At 40.1% G+C, this 14,947-nt stretch overlaps 1 protein-coding gene across 5 annotated transcripts; it reads right to left on the bottom strand.

The window, feature by feature from the left end:
* Positions 1-704: 704 nt before the first annotated feature.
* On the bottom strand, positions 705-11,324 carry LOC124862834 (epsin-3-like). Of its 5 annotated transcripts, none has more exons than XM_047356987.1 (11): positions 11,067-11,324; positions 9,139-9,831; positions 5,867-5,994; positions 5,212-5,289; positions 4,732-4,824; positions 4,319-4,402; positions 4,098-4,227; positions 2,501-2,635; positions 2,327-2,422; positions 2,009-2,245; positions 705-1,653 (listed from the first exon to the last, which is right to left on the bottom strand). In XM_047356987.1, the coding sequence occupies exons 2-11, from the start codon at positions 9,677-9,679 to the stop codon at positions 1,358-1,360; spliced, it is 1,818 nt and encodes a 605-aa protein (XP_047212943.1). In that variant the 5' UTR covers positions 9,680-9,831; positions 11,067-11,324; the 3' UTR covers positions 705-1,357. The 5 variants fall into 5 exon arrangements, with proteins under 5 accessions (XP_047212943.1, XP_047212944.1, XP_047212942.1 ...); XM_047356988.1 differs by having other exon boundaries at positions 2,327-2,395; positions 9,139-9,834; XM_047356986.1 differs by having other exon boundaries at positions 9,139-9,834.
* Positions 11,325-14,947: the final 3,623 nt, after the last annotated feature.

Below are 14,947 nucleotides of genomic sequence, written 5' to 3' on the forward strand. Positions count from 1 at the left end.
TTTTTGTAAATTTCAATAATAATTCCTTAGAGCTAATGCAAATCCAACATAATATAACAATTAAAAAAACGTTTAAGTGTGGCTCAATACTTTGGGATCTTTTTCCTTCCACTCAACTTTCCAACAATATACTTGCATATATCACTCTGTGCACAACCAACCTCTTTAGCAAGGATCTTTTGTGACTTATCCTCCTGTTGAGGAGTGTCATTGACTGTCTTTTGGAAAACTTTCAAATCAGCAGTCTACCTCATGATTCTTTTGTAGGCTATAACATGGTCATGACATAACATTTCTGTATTTAAAGTTGTTTTTTATTTGGGTTTTCATTAGCTGTAAGTTATAAGCATCAAAATAAACCAGAGAAATAAGGCTGAAATACATAAATATGTGTCTAATGAATCTACATGTTTCTTTTTTTATTGTAATTACTAAAATATATGACCTTTTCAGTGACATTTTAATTTACTAAGGCGCACCCATTTCTGTGGCAAATAGTTTTTCACACCATTATCAGTGTTGGGGCAGAGCATAAATGTTTGTATATTTTTTACCATTATATGTGATTTTTTATTTCTTTCCTTCATTGGTGTCTGGAATGCTTTATTTAATTAAACTGTTGTTACCAATTCAGTACATTTTGATTTATTTGTGTAACTCTTCTCAAGATTTTATCCAGTAAATGTAAAGCAAAGAGTCAAACAGCTGTTTTATGTTGCTTTTTTTACTTTGGGCGATTATTTTCTAATTAAATATACTGATGATAACAGAGGAGATGAGAACAAAAGGCTAAATAATTCTTCATGCAGAAAATGGCTGTAGTTTCTGCTGCTGTAATTGATGAGTTAGTATTTCACATGCAAATGGTTTTACATTCCAGATGCTATCTTGCATATTGGAAATCCAAAGCACAAAGTGTAATTTCATTCCACAGTTATTCTCAAATTATATATGCATTGAATAAACCAGTCAATAGTGGTCCACAGAAGCAACATCGGTTAAATGAATTGATGCAGGAGCGTTTCAGGCGCTGAACAGGTTGTCATGATGCCCGTTGCGAGACTTCGGAGGCCTTTGATCGGTACAACGTAATATTAAAGTGTGCTTCTGTTTCGTTTGAATTTGTAACTCATTAGTAACAGTTCAACAGCTTTCATTGGTCGTTGTGAGGAGTAGAACTAGCTTGTGCGAATATAAGGATTACTGTTTTATACAAAATAAAAACCATTAATAATAGGCTTCTCATACAAGTCTTTAGGGCTGCAGTTTTGGTTTGCAAAATCAGTGTTATTCCAAGAGCATAAACTAATAGCATTCCTCTTTCTTCTAGCCCATATTTTTCCAGTTGGGGTGGTCCTTATAAGAATGGGTTCACGTTGATTTGTGTGGCTTGTATTTCCTCATTACTGGCTGAGGAGAAGGGCAACAAAGGCTCGGGGAGCTTCACTGGCAGTTCCAGACCAGGCGGAGTGGGGTGAGTGAGTGACGAAGGAATGGTGGCACACTGTTGGCTTGTAGGCAGGGGCAGTGAGGCGCTGTATGGCAGGGAGTTGCTTTGGGGAGCTGGAGAGGTGAAACTAGAGCTCATCTCATTCAGGCTGACTTTCGGCTGCTCCGTTTGGAATGGATTGGCAGCTAAAGGAGCACTGGGACCTTAACCAAAAAATATATAATTAGTTTCCTTTGAGAAATAACAAAGAAAACTTCTGTGTGGTTGTGAGAGAATACCCAGAATGTCTGGACCAAGTCATACAGTTTAAAAAGCAATTCTACCAAAAGCTAAGGACATTTATGTAAACATCTGAATTAGGAGAAAGTTAAAAAATAAATCTAGCATTATTTAGGTATTTAGCATATAATAATAATTTTGGTCATCCTTAACCGACCTACAATAGGAAAAATATTATCTGATCTAATGCAAGACAGCAAGAAAAAAGGTTATGTGTATTTTTATACAGGGTACGTAAAGCTGAAAGCAAATTTGCAAACATTTATAGTGCAAAAATACCTGCTAAAAATGGATTTGTGGTCTTGGCTGAGGGATTCATGGGAATCAGCGCATCTAGGTCTACCAAGGAAGCAGCTGTTGGCCCGAGGAAGGACTCAGGTGTCCTGCATCTCCGAGGCTTAGTGTTGGCAAGGCTGTCTCTGAGACCGGACATGTCGAAGAGGTCAGAGACGTCCTCATCTCGACCATTAACACTCACTGGACCACCATCCATTGCTTCATCAAACAGATTCCCATCTAGCGGGAGAGAATAGCAACACTGTCAGAATGTGGCATGCACAAAACATGACACAGGCTTGGTTAAAGAATAACATGTACCTGAGGGACTTCCACTTCGAGGTGGAGGTTCCTTCTCTGCTCCTCTACTTGCTGTTTTGTCTGAGAAAGCTAAGAATGGATCGACTCTAGAGGAGGCTGTAGATTAACCAGAATTTATGGCGGTTGTATTTGTTTTGTTTAGTTGTATGAGTGTGTCTGAGGACTCACACTTACCAGCTGTCCAGTCCTGGGCTTTGGGGTGGGAGACATCTTGCAGGGCATTCCAGGGGTACGCTGGAGGTTCCCACGGTGGTGGGGGGCTGTGGGAAGGTGGCACCATCCAGGGAGAATCAGCTCTTGGGACGTAGTCTTCATTTAACAAAACAGCAGTAAATCAACAGTCAGCAAACGTAGTTACCGCCGAAACAGAAAAGTTTAATTGCAAAAATATACATTAAAGTGTACATTTATGTAAGATTATGTACGGGTTATTATGTACAGATTATGCAATAATATTTAGCTACAACAGCTTTATAAATACAGTACCTTGCAAATATATTCATACCCTTAAATCTTTTCTCATTTTGTTGTGTTACCTTTACAAACCTAAGTATGTATTATAAGGATTTTATGTAATAGATCAACACAAAGTAGCACATAGTTCTAAAGTTGAATGTAAGGTATGCTTGGTTTTCAAAATGTTTTACAAATAAAAATCTTGAATTTGGTTTCAGACCCCTGTGTCAATACTTTATCGAATCATTCCTGACTCCATTCTTTAGAAAATGAACTCAAGTTTATCAGATTAGACGGAGACCACCTGTCATTATTCAAGTCTTCCCACGGATTCTCACCAATTTTAACACATTTGTTGCTTTAATCATAGTAGCTTAAAGGGCTGTAGAAAGTGAACCTCTGCCCCAGTCTCAAGTCTTTTGCAGGCTCTCAGGTTTTCTTCCAGCATCGCCCTTATTTAGCTTCATCCATCTTCAACTGGCCTCGGCAATGAGCATTTTCCATGTCCCTGTAGAACAAAAGCATCCTCACAGCACAAGCATGCTACCACCATGTTTTACTGTAAGGGAAGTGTATTCAGAGTGTTGCGCAATGTTAGTTTTCTGACACACATATCATTTTGCAATTAGGCCAAAATGTAAATTTATTTGTCTCATCTGACAAGAGCAGCTTTTGTTGCTGTGCCTCCTGCATGACACTTTGGCTAACAGCCACAACCACAATTACCTTCTTCTGCACTCTCTCATTAAAAATTCAGATTTGTGGAGTGTGCCAGTCATAGTTGTCCTGTCATAGTTTCTTCCACCTAAGCTGTGGATTTCTGTGGCTCTTCCAGAATTACAATGAGCCTTCAGGCTGCTTCTTTTATTGTTGCTCTCCTTCCTTCGCTCCTCAGGTTAGGTGGACGGCCATGTCTTTGTAGGTTTGAAGCTGTGCCATAAACGTTCCATTTTTGGATGAGGGATTGAACATCTTCAGAGCCTGCAATATTGTTTTATAGCTACCCATACATTAAACTTCATTACAACTTCTCCATGGCCTGTCTTGTATGTTCCTTGGTCTCTGTGATGCTGTTTGTTAACTGATGTACTCCGACAAACCTCTGAGGTCTTCACACAACATCTGGATTTATACTGATTGGATTACATGCAACTAGAATGTATTTGCTTATTAAGGTGAATTCTAAAGGCAGAATAAAAAAACATGAATCAGTTTTTCCTTCCACTTTAAATTGATGAACTACATAGTGTTGGTCTATCACATAAAAACCCATTGAGTACTTGTTTGGTCAAGAGTAAGAATCCTGAAGGCTCACCCAGGGAGTCCCTGGGGTCTGTAGCCTTAGCCCCAGCTGCTGCCTGGTGTGTAGCATTACTCCAGCAAATCTCCCTGGGAGGTGCATCTGCAGGTACCGCAAAAATATCAACCAGGTCCATGAAGGCCGTCTGACGACACAAACCAAAGAAATAAATAGGTGTTACACTAACTTATTATTTCAGAACACTTCAGACAATAAAATGTTTGAAGTATTCATACCCCGCCTTTTCCCTGCATTTCACGTTTGCTCTCCTCCAGAGCTTTTTGGAGATCAGAATCATCTCCTCGGCGAGTGAGCTGCTCCTAAAAACAGATACAGACACATGGATGCCTTTAAGTGTGACGGCTTTCGGCAAAATACACATATTGTCACATTATGTTATATTTATGACTCTGCATTGTCCTAAGGCAGCCTAGGCACACAGTTGGCAACTAGTAGAGAATTCTCTGGTTAAAGAGTGGAGATTTCAGCGCATTAAAGTGGCAGATTCATTGTATGTAAGTATAGACCGACAAAAACAGAATAAGAATAGATAAATGATAGGGACGCAAGGCTAAAAAGTCATCATTTTAAAACCTGAAAGGTTAAACAGGGTGTTGAAGTTGGCTAAACATCAAACTGTTGTAACTACCTGCTGGTGTTCCTCCTTGCTCAGGCTCAGGGCTAATTGGAGCTGGGCGTCCTCGTCTATTTCCAGGGCGGGAGCAGGTGCACGTTTGACTGGCTGTGAGAGGAATTACGCATGATTTACATTGTGATCAGAGCAAAAAAACGTTTGGACATCTTCCTGGTTAACTCTGCATGCAATAATGTAAAAGCATTCCAATAAAGGTGAAGGGCTGAATCCTTTCAGCAACAGCCCAAAGTATCTGGGATGTGTACCTCAACCAAATGGATTTAAAAGAAGAAATCTATTGGTTAGTTATAAAGATGGATGAGGTTAGAAGGGGGTTCATCTTTGGAGAAAGATGTCCTTGTCCAATTTAAAAAGTGACTAAAGCATGGGTATTATGAACTAGATCTGTAGGGGATGAAAAAGGGGATAGTGCATGGAGTTGCATGGAGTTGCAAGGCAAAAGCAGGCTCATTGCTGGTCCAGCTTTACTTTTACCTTCTTGGCCTCCTCTTTGCTGAGTTTCATTGCGATCTGAAGCTGAGTATGTTCATCAATGTCCACTGTGGGAGGTGGCTAGAGTCAAGCAGGAATGATTAAGAGAAACACTGATCAAAGGGAGATGTCCTAACCATGCTATTGCTGAATACATTGAGAAATCATTTGAATAATACAACAATAAGTATTTTTTAAGTACAAAGAGCAAATATATGCTGATCAACTTCTCATTCAAATTAAGCTTGCCCATATATGTTATAAGTGAGCAAAGGTCTCAAACTCTGCCCTTGCCATGAAGACTGATGCAGAGTGTGGGTCTTCAGGAAAGGATCGATACACATTTCCTGTTTGGTTTCTCCCTCTCTCACTCACTCACTCACTCACTCAGGTTACCCATTCTTCAGCATCACTCACACTGATTGGTCATGGTGCCGTCACTGACAACACACAAGTGCATCTTTTTCATCTGTAGAAAGCGGTGGCATAGACGACAGCCAGGAAAAGTGAGTGAGCAGGAGCTGTTTAATGTTTTACGAGGGTGGAGCACCACAGCTAAGAAGTCTCCTTCATCAGATGTATGCTGGAAAGGCACACTCAGCTGGAGTGTGTGTGTGTTGGTGTATGTGTGTGTTTGTATTATGCCCGTTAGAGATACCTTTTCACTTTCTTCTCGGCTCATAGCCAGAGCCAGCTGCAGCTGCAGCTCCTCTTCTCCACTAGATGCTGGAATGGCTTGTTCGAGGTCTGGGCCAAGTCGAGATGAAGGGGATGCTACAAGGGAGGCTATAAGGACAGAAAGGGAAGAGAGATTTGAGTTTTAGAGAGAGAAATTGGGAACATTTGGTTGGATGTAGATAGACTGACAGATGAAAAGAGAAGGAGAAAGAAAAAAAACACCACAGATTTTTAAGATTTTTAAGGTCAGGAAAGAGCCTGCCCTGTTGCATGTTAATTTTCTATTGCCCCTTGTTTAAGGCCTTAGCTGGCATGGCTCGCCACAGCCTGCCCAATTCTGCCTGTGCTGAAAACAATGGTGCTGCTGTGTGGAGAGCAAGGCTGCTGGTGGGGGAGAGGAATTGATGCATTGGATTTGGAGTTGGGCCCACATTATAACCCCAAATCCTCTGAGAGGATCGCAGGAAGCATGTGTGGATTTGGGGAACTGACTGAGGAAAGTCTGGCAGTATACCAGTCTGGGTGCCAGGCTTTGGGTCACTGGGTTAAAATAGGGAGGTAGTCCGCCTGTTCACAAACTGAGCTCCAATCACTTCCAGAGTGCTGCTTCTCAGTATCCCAAGTCTCATCTGAATTACTAGCTGGAAATGAACTTCTACCAACCTCCTAACCTTTACAGCATCCATCAGCATTTTGACAGCTGAAGATCATGAAAAAGTCCATGCTAACCATAAATTCTGCCTGTTAAATCACTGAAAACCCAAAGCTGAGGGCCCTGATAAATATGTAAGGAAAATCTATGATGGGCTGGAAAAATGGAAAATTGATGAGTAAGAAAACATTGAGATACTCTCTGAGGACACGTCCATGTTCATGAAACAAGCTGAAGAAATCACTATGGAGCAAAATAGTGTTTTATGAAACCAAAGCTCTGCTCGCAACACCCTTTATGAACACCATACAGACCACATAAGTGCTCAAGTGTTGTATACTGCAGAAAAACCATGTTTGCAAAGGGATTGTGGTTTTCACATCATGTGTTTTGTGGTTTGAGCTGTTTGCAGTAGCTGATTAATCAGAGACATCAAGGTTTTCTTTACTGAGTAAAAAGTACAAATCAAGTCAAGTAAAATCACTTAATCACCAGAAAAAGGAAATATTCTCAAGTAGAAAGTGTTTGTTGTAAGATTTTGTTTATTTATGAAAGCAAACTGCAATTCAGTCACTACAGAAAGGTCAATGGGGTTAAATTGATTCCTCTCTCCCAAAACACATTGAAATACTGTAGATTATTATGTTTGCTGTGGATTAATTATTGTTTTTACAGCTGAAACTGGCACTGAATCAGATAATATATTTACTTTCAATTTTCATTTAAAAAGCAGAGAACATCTATTTTTGTCCCCTTTTTTCAAAACTTAAACCCGTTGTCGAATAAACTTTTAGAATAAACATATTCTACATACAAAATGTTAAAAGATTTGAACCTAACAAAACTTTGCCTAAAAAAACTAGCTTTTTGCTTACATTTAATTTTAGTTACAGCTCCCAATGTTTACATTGTCTTTTGTTGTTTAGTTTGCTATCATCATGTTTTTTTTACCTGTGCAACAAAAAAAAGCTTAGCATTTATGTGCATTCGGTTCCCTTTACTCTGATATCCCTAAATAAAATCCAATGCAATGAACTGCCTCCAGAAGTCACCTAATTAGAAAATCTATCTACAAGGCAGCTATTAGTGACGAACTTTATGAATCTGGCCTTTATGGAAGAGTGGTAAGGGAAAAAAAACAATGCTTGCAAAAAAGCAAAGTTCAATTTGCAGTTGTTCACAAGCAATGATGTGGACACAGCAAAAATGTGGAAGGTGTTCTCTTCAGATGAAACCAAAACTGAACTTTCTGGCCTACATACAAAACGATATGTTTGGTGGAAAACTAATGCGGCACATCTCCCTAAACATTCCATCCCTATGGTGAAACATGGTGGGAATACTTCATCAGCAGAGAAAGAAAAAGCTTATCTGACATGATGGGAAGTAGGGTGGAGCTAAACTTAGGGCAATCCTGGAAGAAACCTGTTGGAGGTTGCAAAATACTTGAGACAGGGGCAAAGGTTCACAATGACACATAAATCACAGCCAGAATGACATTATAATGCTTTAAAACAATGGTGTCTGAACTTTGGACTGAACGTATTCAGGGGCCAATCATTTATTTTTTTTTTTATTAAACATTTTGAGTTCTTTTCATTCAACCTGCTCAGCAATAAACTAAACTAGAATATTATTTCAACAAAGGGCCACATTGTGGACACCCCTGCTTTAGAGCATAGCATATCCATCTCTTAGAATGGCCAGAATAATAAGTCCAGGGATGAATACAATCAAATCTGTGGTGATATTTAAAAGTTTATATTCACTGATGCTCTCCATTAAATCTGACTGAGCTTAATCTATGTTTCAAAGAAGAATGGCAAACATGTCAGTCTCTTCATGTGCAAATCTGATAAAGACACACCGTAAAGGACCTACAGCTGTGATTGCAATGAAAGGTGGCTCTACAAAGTATTGACTCAGGGTGGCTGAATATAAATGCACGACGCACTTTTCAGATTTTTCTTTCTAAAACATTTTTAAAACATGCATTATTTTCACTGCACTTAATAAAATACATTTTAAATAAAGTTTCAGTTTGTAATGTGACCACATCTGAACAAGGTCAATAGGTATCAATACTCTTTTAGGCACTGTATGCCACCTAACCAGGATAATCGCAGCAATGTTGGGACACTTGATGTTTCATCTCTGAGGGACACCAGCTGGGCCCCTTTCTTTTGTAAATCCAGTTTAGCTGACATGACGGTAAAGGAGAATGAAAGGAATGCAGATGTCCAACTGTGATGGCAGAGTCTGACTGACATTTTACCATAACAAGAGGAGCAGGTGCTCCATTAAAACATCCTGAGCTGTAAATATCGGGCTGAGATGCGGGTATCAGAATAGAATAAATTGGATCTTAATAAAGATTCACATGTGAGAAGTCAGCAGAGAAGAATATGTAGTTTTAACATTCAGCAGCCACATAATATTATCTATCTGATGATGTTTTTAGCTGTCATGTGTGCATTCCTCAACAATGACGGGTCACATCTGCAGCAAACATTCAGATATCATTCGGGTCAGCATTTGCCAAGTTATGTAACATCTCAAGGTAAGTATGCTTGTGTTTTGTAAAGGTTGGTGCTACTCACAGCTGAGATATGGTGATCCTTTGCATCTGTTGAAATCATCCCCACTGTGGCTTCCCTTGTATCCAGCGCTGCCTCTCCCCACCCGTGATTTAGTCTTCTGTGCCTGGCTCCTCTCGCTCTTTAGCTTCGTGTCATCCTTTAACAGAGCCACCAGTTGCTTAGCCTTCTCTCGGACATGGATACCGTGGTCATGTCCATCTCGGTCAACGTACTGGAAGTCTTTAAGCGTCTGAATGGTGAATATGTTGTCCCGGCATGATTTGGCCACACGCTCAGAGCCCATTTTGACCAGGTAGTCTAGTAACATGAGTGCTTTGTAAACATGGCGCCAATTTTTGCCGTGATCGTTCAGCCTCTTCAAAATCATTCCCATGACTTCAGTAAAGGCCACCACATTGTAGGTCAAGTCTGCTATTTCAGACATGAGGGAGGTAGAGGGTCCCCAGGGGTCATTGGAGGTGGCCTCTCGGACCTTGATCTCTGACTCTGTGTAGTTGTTGACCATGTTTTTCATCTGCCGGCGAAGCGATGAACTCTGCATGATGGTTGCTGTGTTTAACGTCTGGCCAAGGGGAGAACAAACAGCAGGATAGCTAGCCCACTGTCTTGGGCAAGATATATGCTCAGTTCAGCTGAGAAATACAGAAAGGTCAACACAACCTTCCAACTTCAGTAATGTCCACAACTGTGGTCCTGCTTGAAAAACACAAAGATAATGTGATCATCTGCATTGTTAGCATGCTAAGGACACTAGATTCACACAATTGTAACTTATTTTTATGCCATTATCAGTTAACAACACCTAAAATAACTCAATAACTGATTTAAAAAAAACAAAGGTACAACTCGCCAACTGTGTTTTACCTCTGAGTGTTATCAGAAAGGGGAGGAACTGATCCTCCCTGTTGTTCTAGCTTGATTACATCAGACCAGCAGATATAAGGTTACAGTCTAAAGTTTTGAAAACTTCAATAAATAGACTAAACCTTAAAGGTTGTAAGAGTTGTCACTTGTCCTTGAACAGTGACTATTTTGTCTAAATACAGGGTTTCATAAACCCAGATCGTTCTGACAACTATTTTGTAACTGGTAAAATAATCCTTTTGGTGAGTAAAAGTTGACAAATCTAAAGCTGATAGGTTACATGATTAAGAAGGTAGAATAAGACAATTGATAAGATTAAATGGTAGTAAGGGTGAAGTTGTGGCAGCATGTTAAATCCTAAAACCCGAATCACCAAAGTGCAACAGACAACATGCTTACATCCGGGCTTAAAACGAGTCTTTCCTGTAGAGATGCTGTTCCTCAAAGCTAATAAGGCAGACAAATGATGTTTTAATATATCTAGTACAAAAGAAGCAGCCTTCATAGTAAGATCAAAGATCATAAGCGACAGGTAAACTCTCCAAATTTTACATCTAATCTGAGTGCTTCTATAAATTGAAAGTATTTGTGACAGATCTGGCACCTTGATTTAGACATTCACATTTTATAACCGTAAAAACCAAGAGCGCCTTTAGAATTTAAGTACATTAAAATACAAAAAAAAAAAAAAAAACAGTTTTTCAGAGTTTTCTCTAAAAACACGAAATCTCGTTTGAAGCCATAGGTTTTCTCTTACACTAATCGTTCAGCAGCAACATTAAAATAACTCCCAAATCAGAAACATGTGCTCTCTGAGCAACGTTCAGATTTGTTCAACAAACGTGTAGAGACATTTAAACCCGGCAGTAAATCTGACTTATTTGTCCTTCTGTCCCAAACCAGGACGGCTGATTGGTGCCCTTGTTGCGTCAAGTGGGACGATCGCTTAGGTGAAAGTATGTGACGGTGACTCAGCTATGTTTCCGAGTTTAAAAGTTAAAACATCGACGAAGCCGTGGCAGAAAATTCTGCCGTAAAGTCTTGGTCAATTCCTCCGCTCTTACCTTCATGTCATAGCACGTCAGCAGGGTCCCAACTTGGGGAGGATTTAGGTGGAAAGAGAGAGGTCCCCGCCTCTCGACATATCCCGTAGCTGCCTCTTGGCAGGGGACAACTAGTATGGATGTTTAGAAACGCAGAGGAAACCCGTAGCACTCGGAAATAAGCTGAAACTGAACGTGATGATTTGTTTTCAAACTAAAGTTGCGTGTGCAATTCTCAAATCCAAGCTCTGGGTTGCAGATTACACACACACACACACACACACATATACACGCAGATCGAAAAAAATGGATGGAGAGCAGAGTAGGGAGGGAGAGAGGGAGGAGTGCTCGGTGCATGCAGAGTCAGTCTTAACTCTTTCACGTCCTGACGGAGAAGCATCTGTTCTGAATGGAGCAGGTGATCATGCTGAGGACTTCCTATCAGGATCAAACTGACAGGGGTGCCTCTACAAAGTTCTCTATAATAAATGTGCATCTTAATCAATTAAAACACCATGACAAAGTTTATTTATTTTAATGTTTCAATTAGATTAAAATAGATTTACTATATACAGAGGGACACTTCAAGTGTTAAGTTTAAAGAATATGGCTTACAGCTCATGAAAACCAAAAATTCAGAAATGTTAGGTCATGACCATGTTATGGCCTGTATAATCATGAGGAAGACTGCTGATTTCACAAATGTCTAGCAGACAGTCATCGCTGCACTCCACAATGATGGTAAGCCACAAAAGGCCATTACATGAAAGCTGATTGTTCACAGCACGATATTGTAAAGTTGGGTGGAAGGAAACAGTGTAGTAGAAAAAGGTTCACAAGCAACAGGAATAATGGTTCGGGGAAACCATGTCATCTATTGGTGGTGGTCCATTGTGTTTTATTAAGTCCAAAGTTCCCATAATCTACCAGGACAGTTTTAGAGCCCTCCAAGCTTGTCTCTGCTGACAAACAAAATGGAAATATTTATCTCAGCATGACTTGTCACCTACTCATACTGCAAAAGCACTAATACCTGCATTAATGACCACTGTGCTTGATTGTCTCCAAACTGATCTGACCTAGACCATATAGAAAATCTGTGGGGTGTTATTCAGAGGACAATGAGACACCAGAGCTAACAATCCACATGAGCTGAAGGGTGAGATCAAAGCAACCTGAGCTTCTTTAACACCTCAGCAGACTCACAGAATGATCACCTCTATGCCACGCCACCCTGATGGAGGAATTCATGCAAAAGGAGCCCTGACCAGAAATGAACACTTGAAATAAATCACTCTGGGTGTAATAAATCTATGTAAGACATAAAGTTTACTTTTTGAAATGACAGTGGCATAAAAAATATTAAATTGTTGTATTTTAAGACACTAAATTGTGTTTTTTTCACTTTATATTTATAAACAAATATTATATACAGGTCCTTCTCAAAATATTAGCATATTGTGATAAAGTTCATTATTTTCCATAATGTTATGATGAAAATTTAACATTCATATATTTTAGATTCATTGCACACTAACTGAAATATTTCAGGTCTTTTATTGTCTTAATATGGATGATTTTGGCATACAGCTCATGAAAACCCAAAATTCCTATCTCACAAAATTAGCATATTTTATCCGACCAATAAAAGAAAAGTGTTTTTAATACAAAAAACGTCAACCTTCAAATAATCATGTACAGTTATGCACTCAATACTTGGTCGGGAATCGCTTTGCAGAAATGACTGCTTCAATGCGGCGTGGCATGGAGGCAATCAGCCTGTGGCACTGCTGAGGTCTTATGGAGGCCCAGGATGCTTCGATAGCGGCCTTTAGCTCATCCAGAGTGTTGGGTCTTGAGTCTCTCAACGTTCTCTTCACAATATCCCACAGATTCTCTATGGGGTTCAGGTCAGGAGAGTTGGCAGGCCAATTGAGCACAGTGATACCATGGTCAGTAAACCATTTACCAGTGGTTTTGGCAATGTGAGCAGGTGCCAGGTCATGCTGAAAAATGAAATCGTCATCTCCATAAAGCTTTTCAGCAGATGGAAGCATGAAGTTCTCCAAAATCTCCTGATAGCTAGCTGCATTGACCCTGCCCTTGATAAAACACAGTGGACCAACACCAGCAGCTGACACGGCACCCCAGACCATCACTGACTGTGGGTACTTGACACTGGACTTCTGGCATTTTGGCATTTCCTTCTCCCCAGTCTTCCTCCAGACTCTGGCACCTTGATTTCCGAATGACATGCAGAATTTGCTTTCATCCGAAAAAAGTACTTTGGACCACTGAGCAACAGTCCAGTGCTGCTTCTCTGTAGCCCAGGTCAGGCGCTTCTGCTGCTGTTTCTGGTTCAAAAGTGGCTTGACCTGGGGAATGCGGCACCTGTAGCCCATTTCCTGCACACGCCTGTGCACGGTGGCTCTGGATGTTTCTACTCCAGACTCAGTCCACTGCTTCTGCAGGTCCCCCAAGGTCTGGAATCGGCCCTTCTCCACAATCTTCCTCAGGGTCCGGTCACCTCTTCTCGTTGTGCAGCGTTTTCTGCCACACTTTTTCCTTCCCACAGACTTCCCACTGAGGTGCCTTGATACAGCACTCTGGGAACAGCCTATTCGTTCAGAAATGTCTTTCTGTGTCTTACCCTCTTGCTTGAGGGTGTCAATAGTGGCCTTCTGGACAGCAGTCAGGTCGGCAGTCTTACCCATGATTGGGGTTTTGAGTGATGAACCAGGTTGGGAGTTTTAAAGGCCTCAGGAATCTTTTGCAGGTGTTTAGAGTTAACTCGTTGATTCAGATGATTAGGTTCATAGCTCGTTTAGAGACCCTTTTAATGATATGCTAATTTTGTGAGATAGGAATTTTGGGTTTTCCTGAGCTGTATGCCAAAATCATCCGTATTAAGACAATAAAAGACCTGAAATATTTCAGTTAGTGTGCAATGAATCTAAAATATATGAATGTTACATTTTCATCATGACATTATGGAAAATAATGAACTTTATCACAATATGCTAATATTTTGAGAAGGACCTGTAAATAAAGCGGTCCTGCTAGCCAAGTTATAAAGGTGGCCATTGCCCCTCTAACACCCCCACCCCCCACACCCTTAGTAGTGCCGCTGTAAACAGGGCAGACTCAAACCAAATTATTATATAAAATGTGTGGACACGGAGACACAGCTTCCATCTGTCCAAAAAAAAAAGCCTTATTTGATATCATAAGAAACAGCTTTAATTGGACATTAAATTTCAGGAGATCTGAGAAAGACAAAAAGAAAAAAAACAAAAAAAAAACAGCACGTGATCTATAAATATGTCATAATGCATATCATCTCGTTTTCTACAGATCTTTCATAGGCGTAAAACAATGCAGCAAATAACCGTAACAGAAAATGTCAATTTCCTGGAGAAGTTATAAATAGAAAAGTGCGACAGGATTTTTCAGCACGCCTACCAGAAAATCCCATGAAAAAACTTGTATTTCCTTCCCAGCAGCCTCATCTTTGCCTTTCTGCTTTTTACTTATTTATTGCCTCTAATGGGATATTGTGAAGTCACATTTTTATGCATTTATGCATAATTATTTACCTAAAAATCTTTTTTAGGTACTGTATGTGTATTTGTTTGGAATTTGTGAAATAATTAAACTGAAATTTGGATTGTTTACAGGAAAGATAAAGAGGATCAGTTTCTCATCCTGAGTGAGAAAACGATATCCTAAGTGAGGGAGAATAAACTGCGGGAGAGATGAGTGGGTTTTGCCGCTGACTGAGCAGGATATACAGGAAATACCAGCTCCACCTTGAAACAACAAAGACATTCTTTGAGACAACAGAAAAGGCCAAGGTGCACAGAGATTAGGTACAAGGAAATCAATGAAAAAGGCTCCCAGGA

Source organism: Girardinichthys multiradiatus, chromosome X, assembly GCF_021462225.1.
Source record: "Girardinichthys multiradiatus isolate DD_20200921_A chromosome X, DD_fGirMul_XY1, whole genome shotgun sequence".
Classification (NCBI taxonomy): Eukaryota; Metazoa; Chordata; class Actinopteri; order Cyprinodontiformes; family Goodeidae; genus Girardinichthys; species Girardinichthys multiradiatus.

What these genes read in the sequence shown, in the direction of transcription:
- LOC124862834 (XM_047356987.1), bottom strand. Translation starts at nt 9,679, where the DNA reads ATGCAGAGTTCATCGCTTCGCCGGCAGATGAAAAACATGGTCAACAAC. An exon ending in GCAAGGAGGAACACCAGCAG is followed by an intron (nt 4,403 to 4,731) that starts GTAGTTACAACA and finishes ATCTGTTTTTAG; the next exon opens with GAGCAGCTCACTCGCCGAGG. An exon ending in CACAAATCCATTTTTAGCAG is followed by an intron (nt 1,654 to 2,008) that starts GTATTTTTGCAC and finishes TTTTTGGTTAAG; the next exon opens with GTCCCAGTGCTCCTTTAGCT.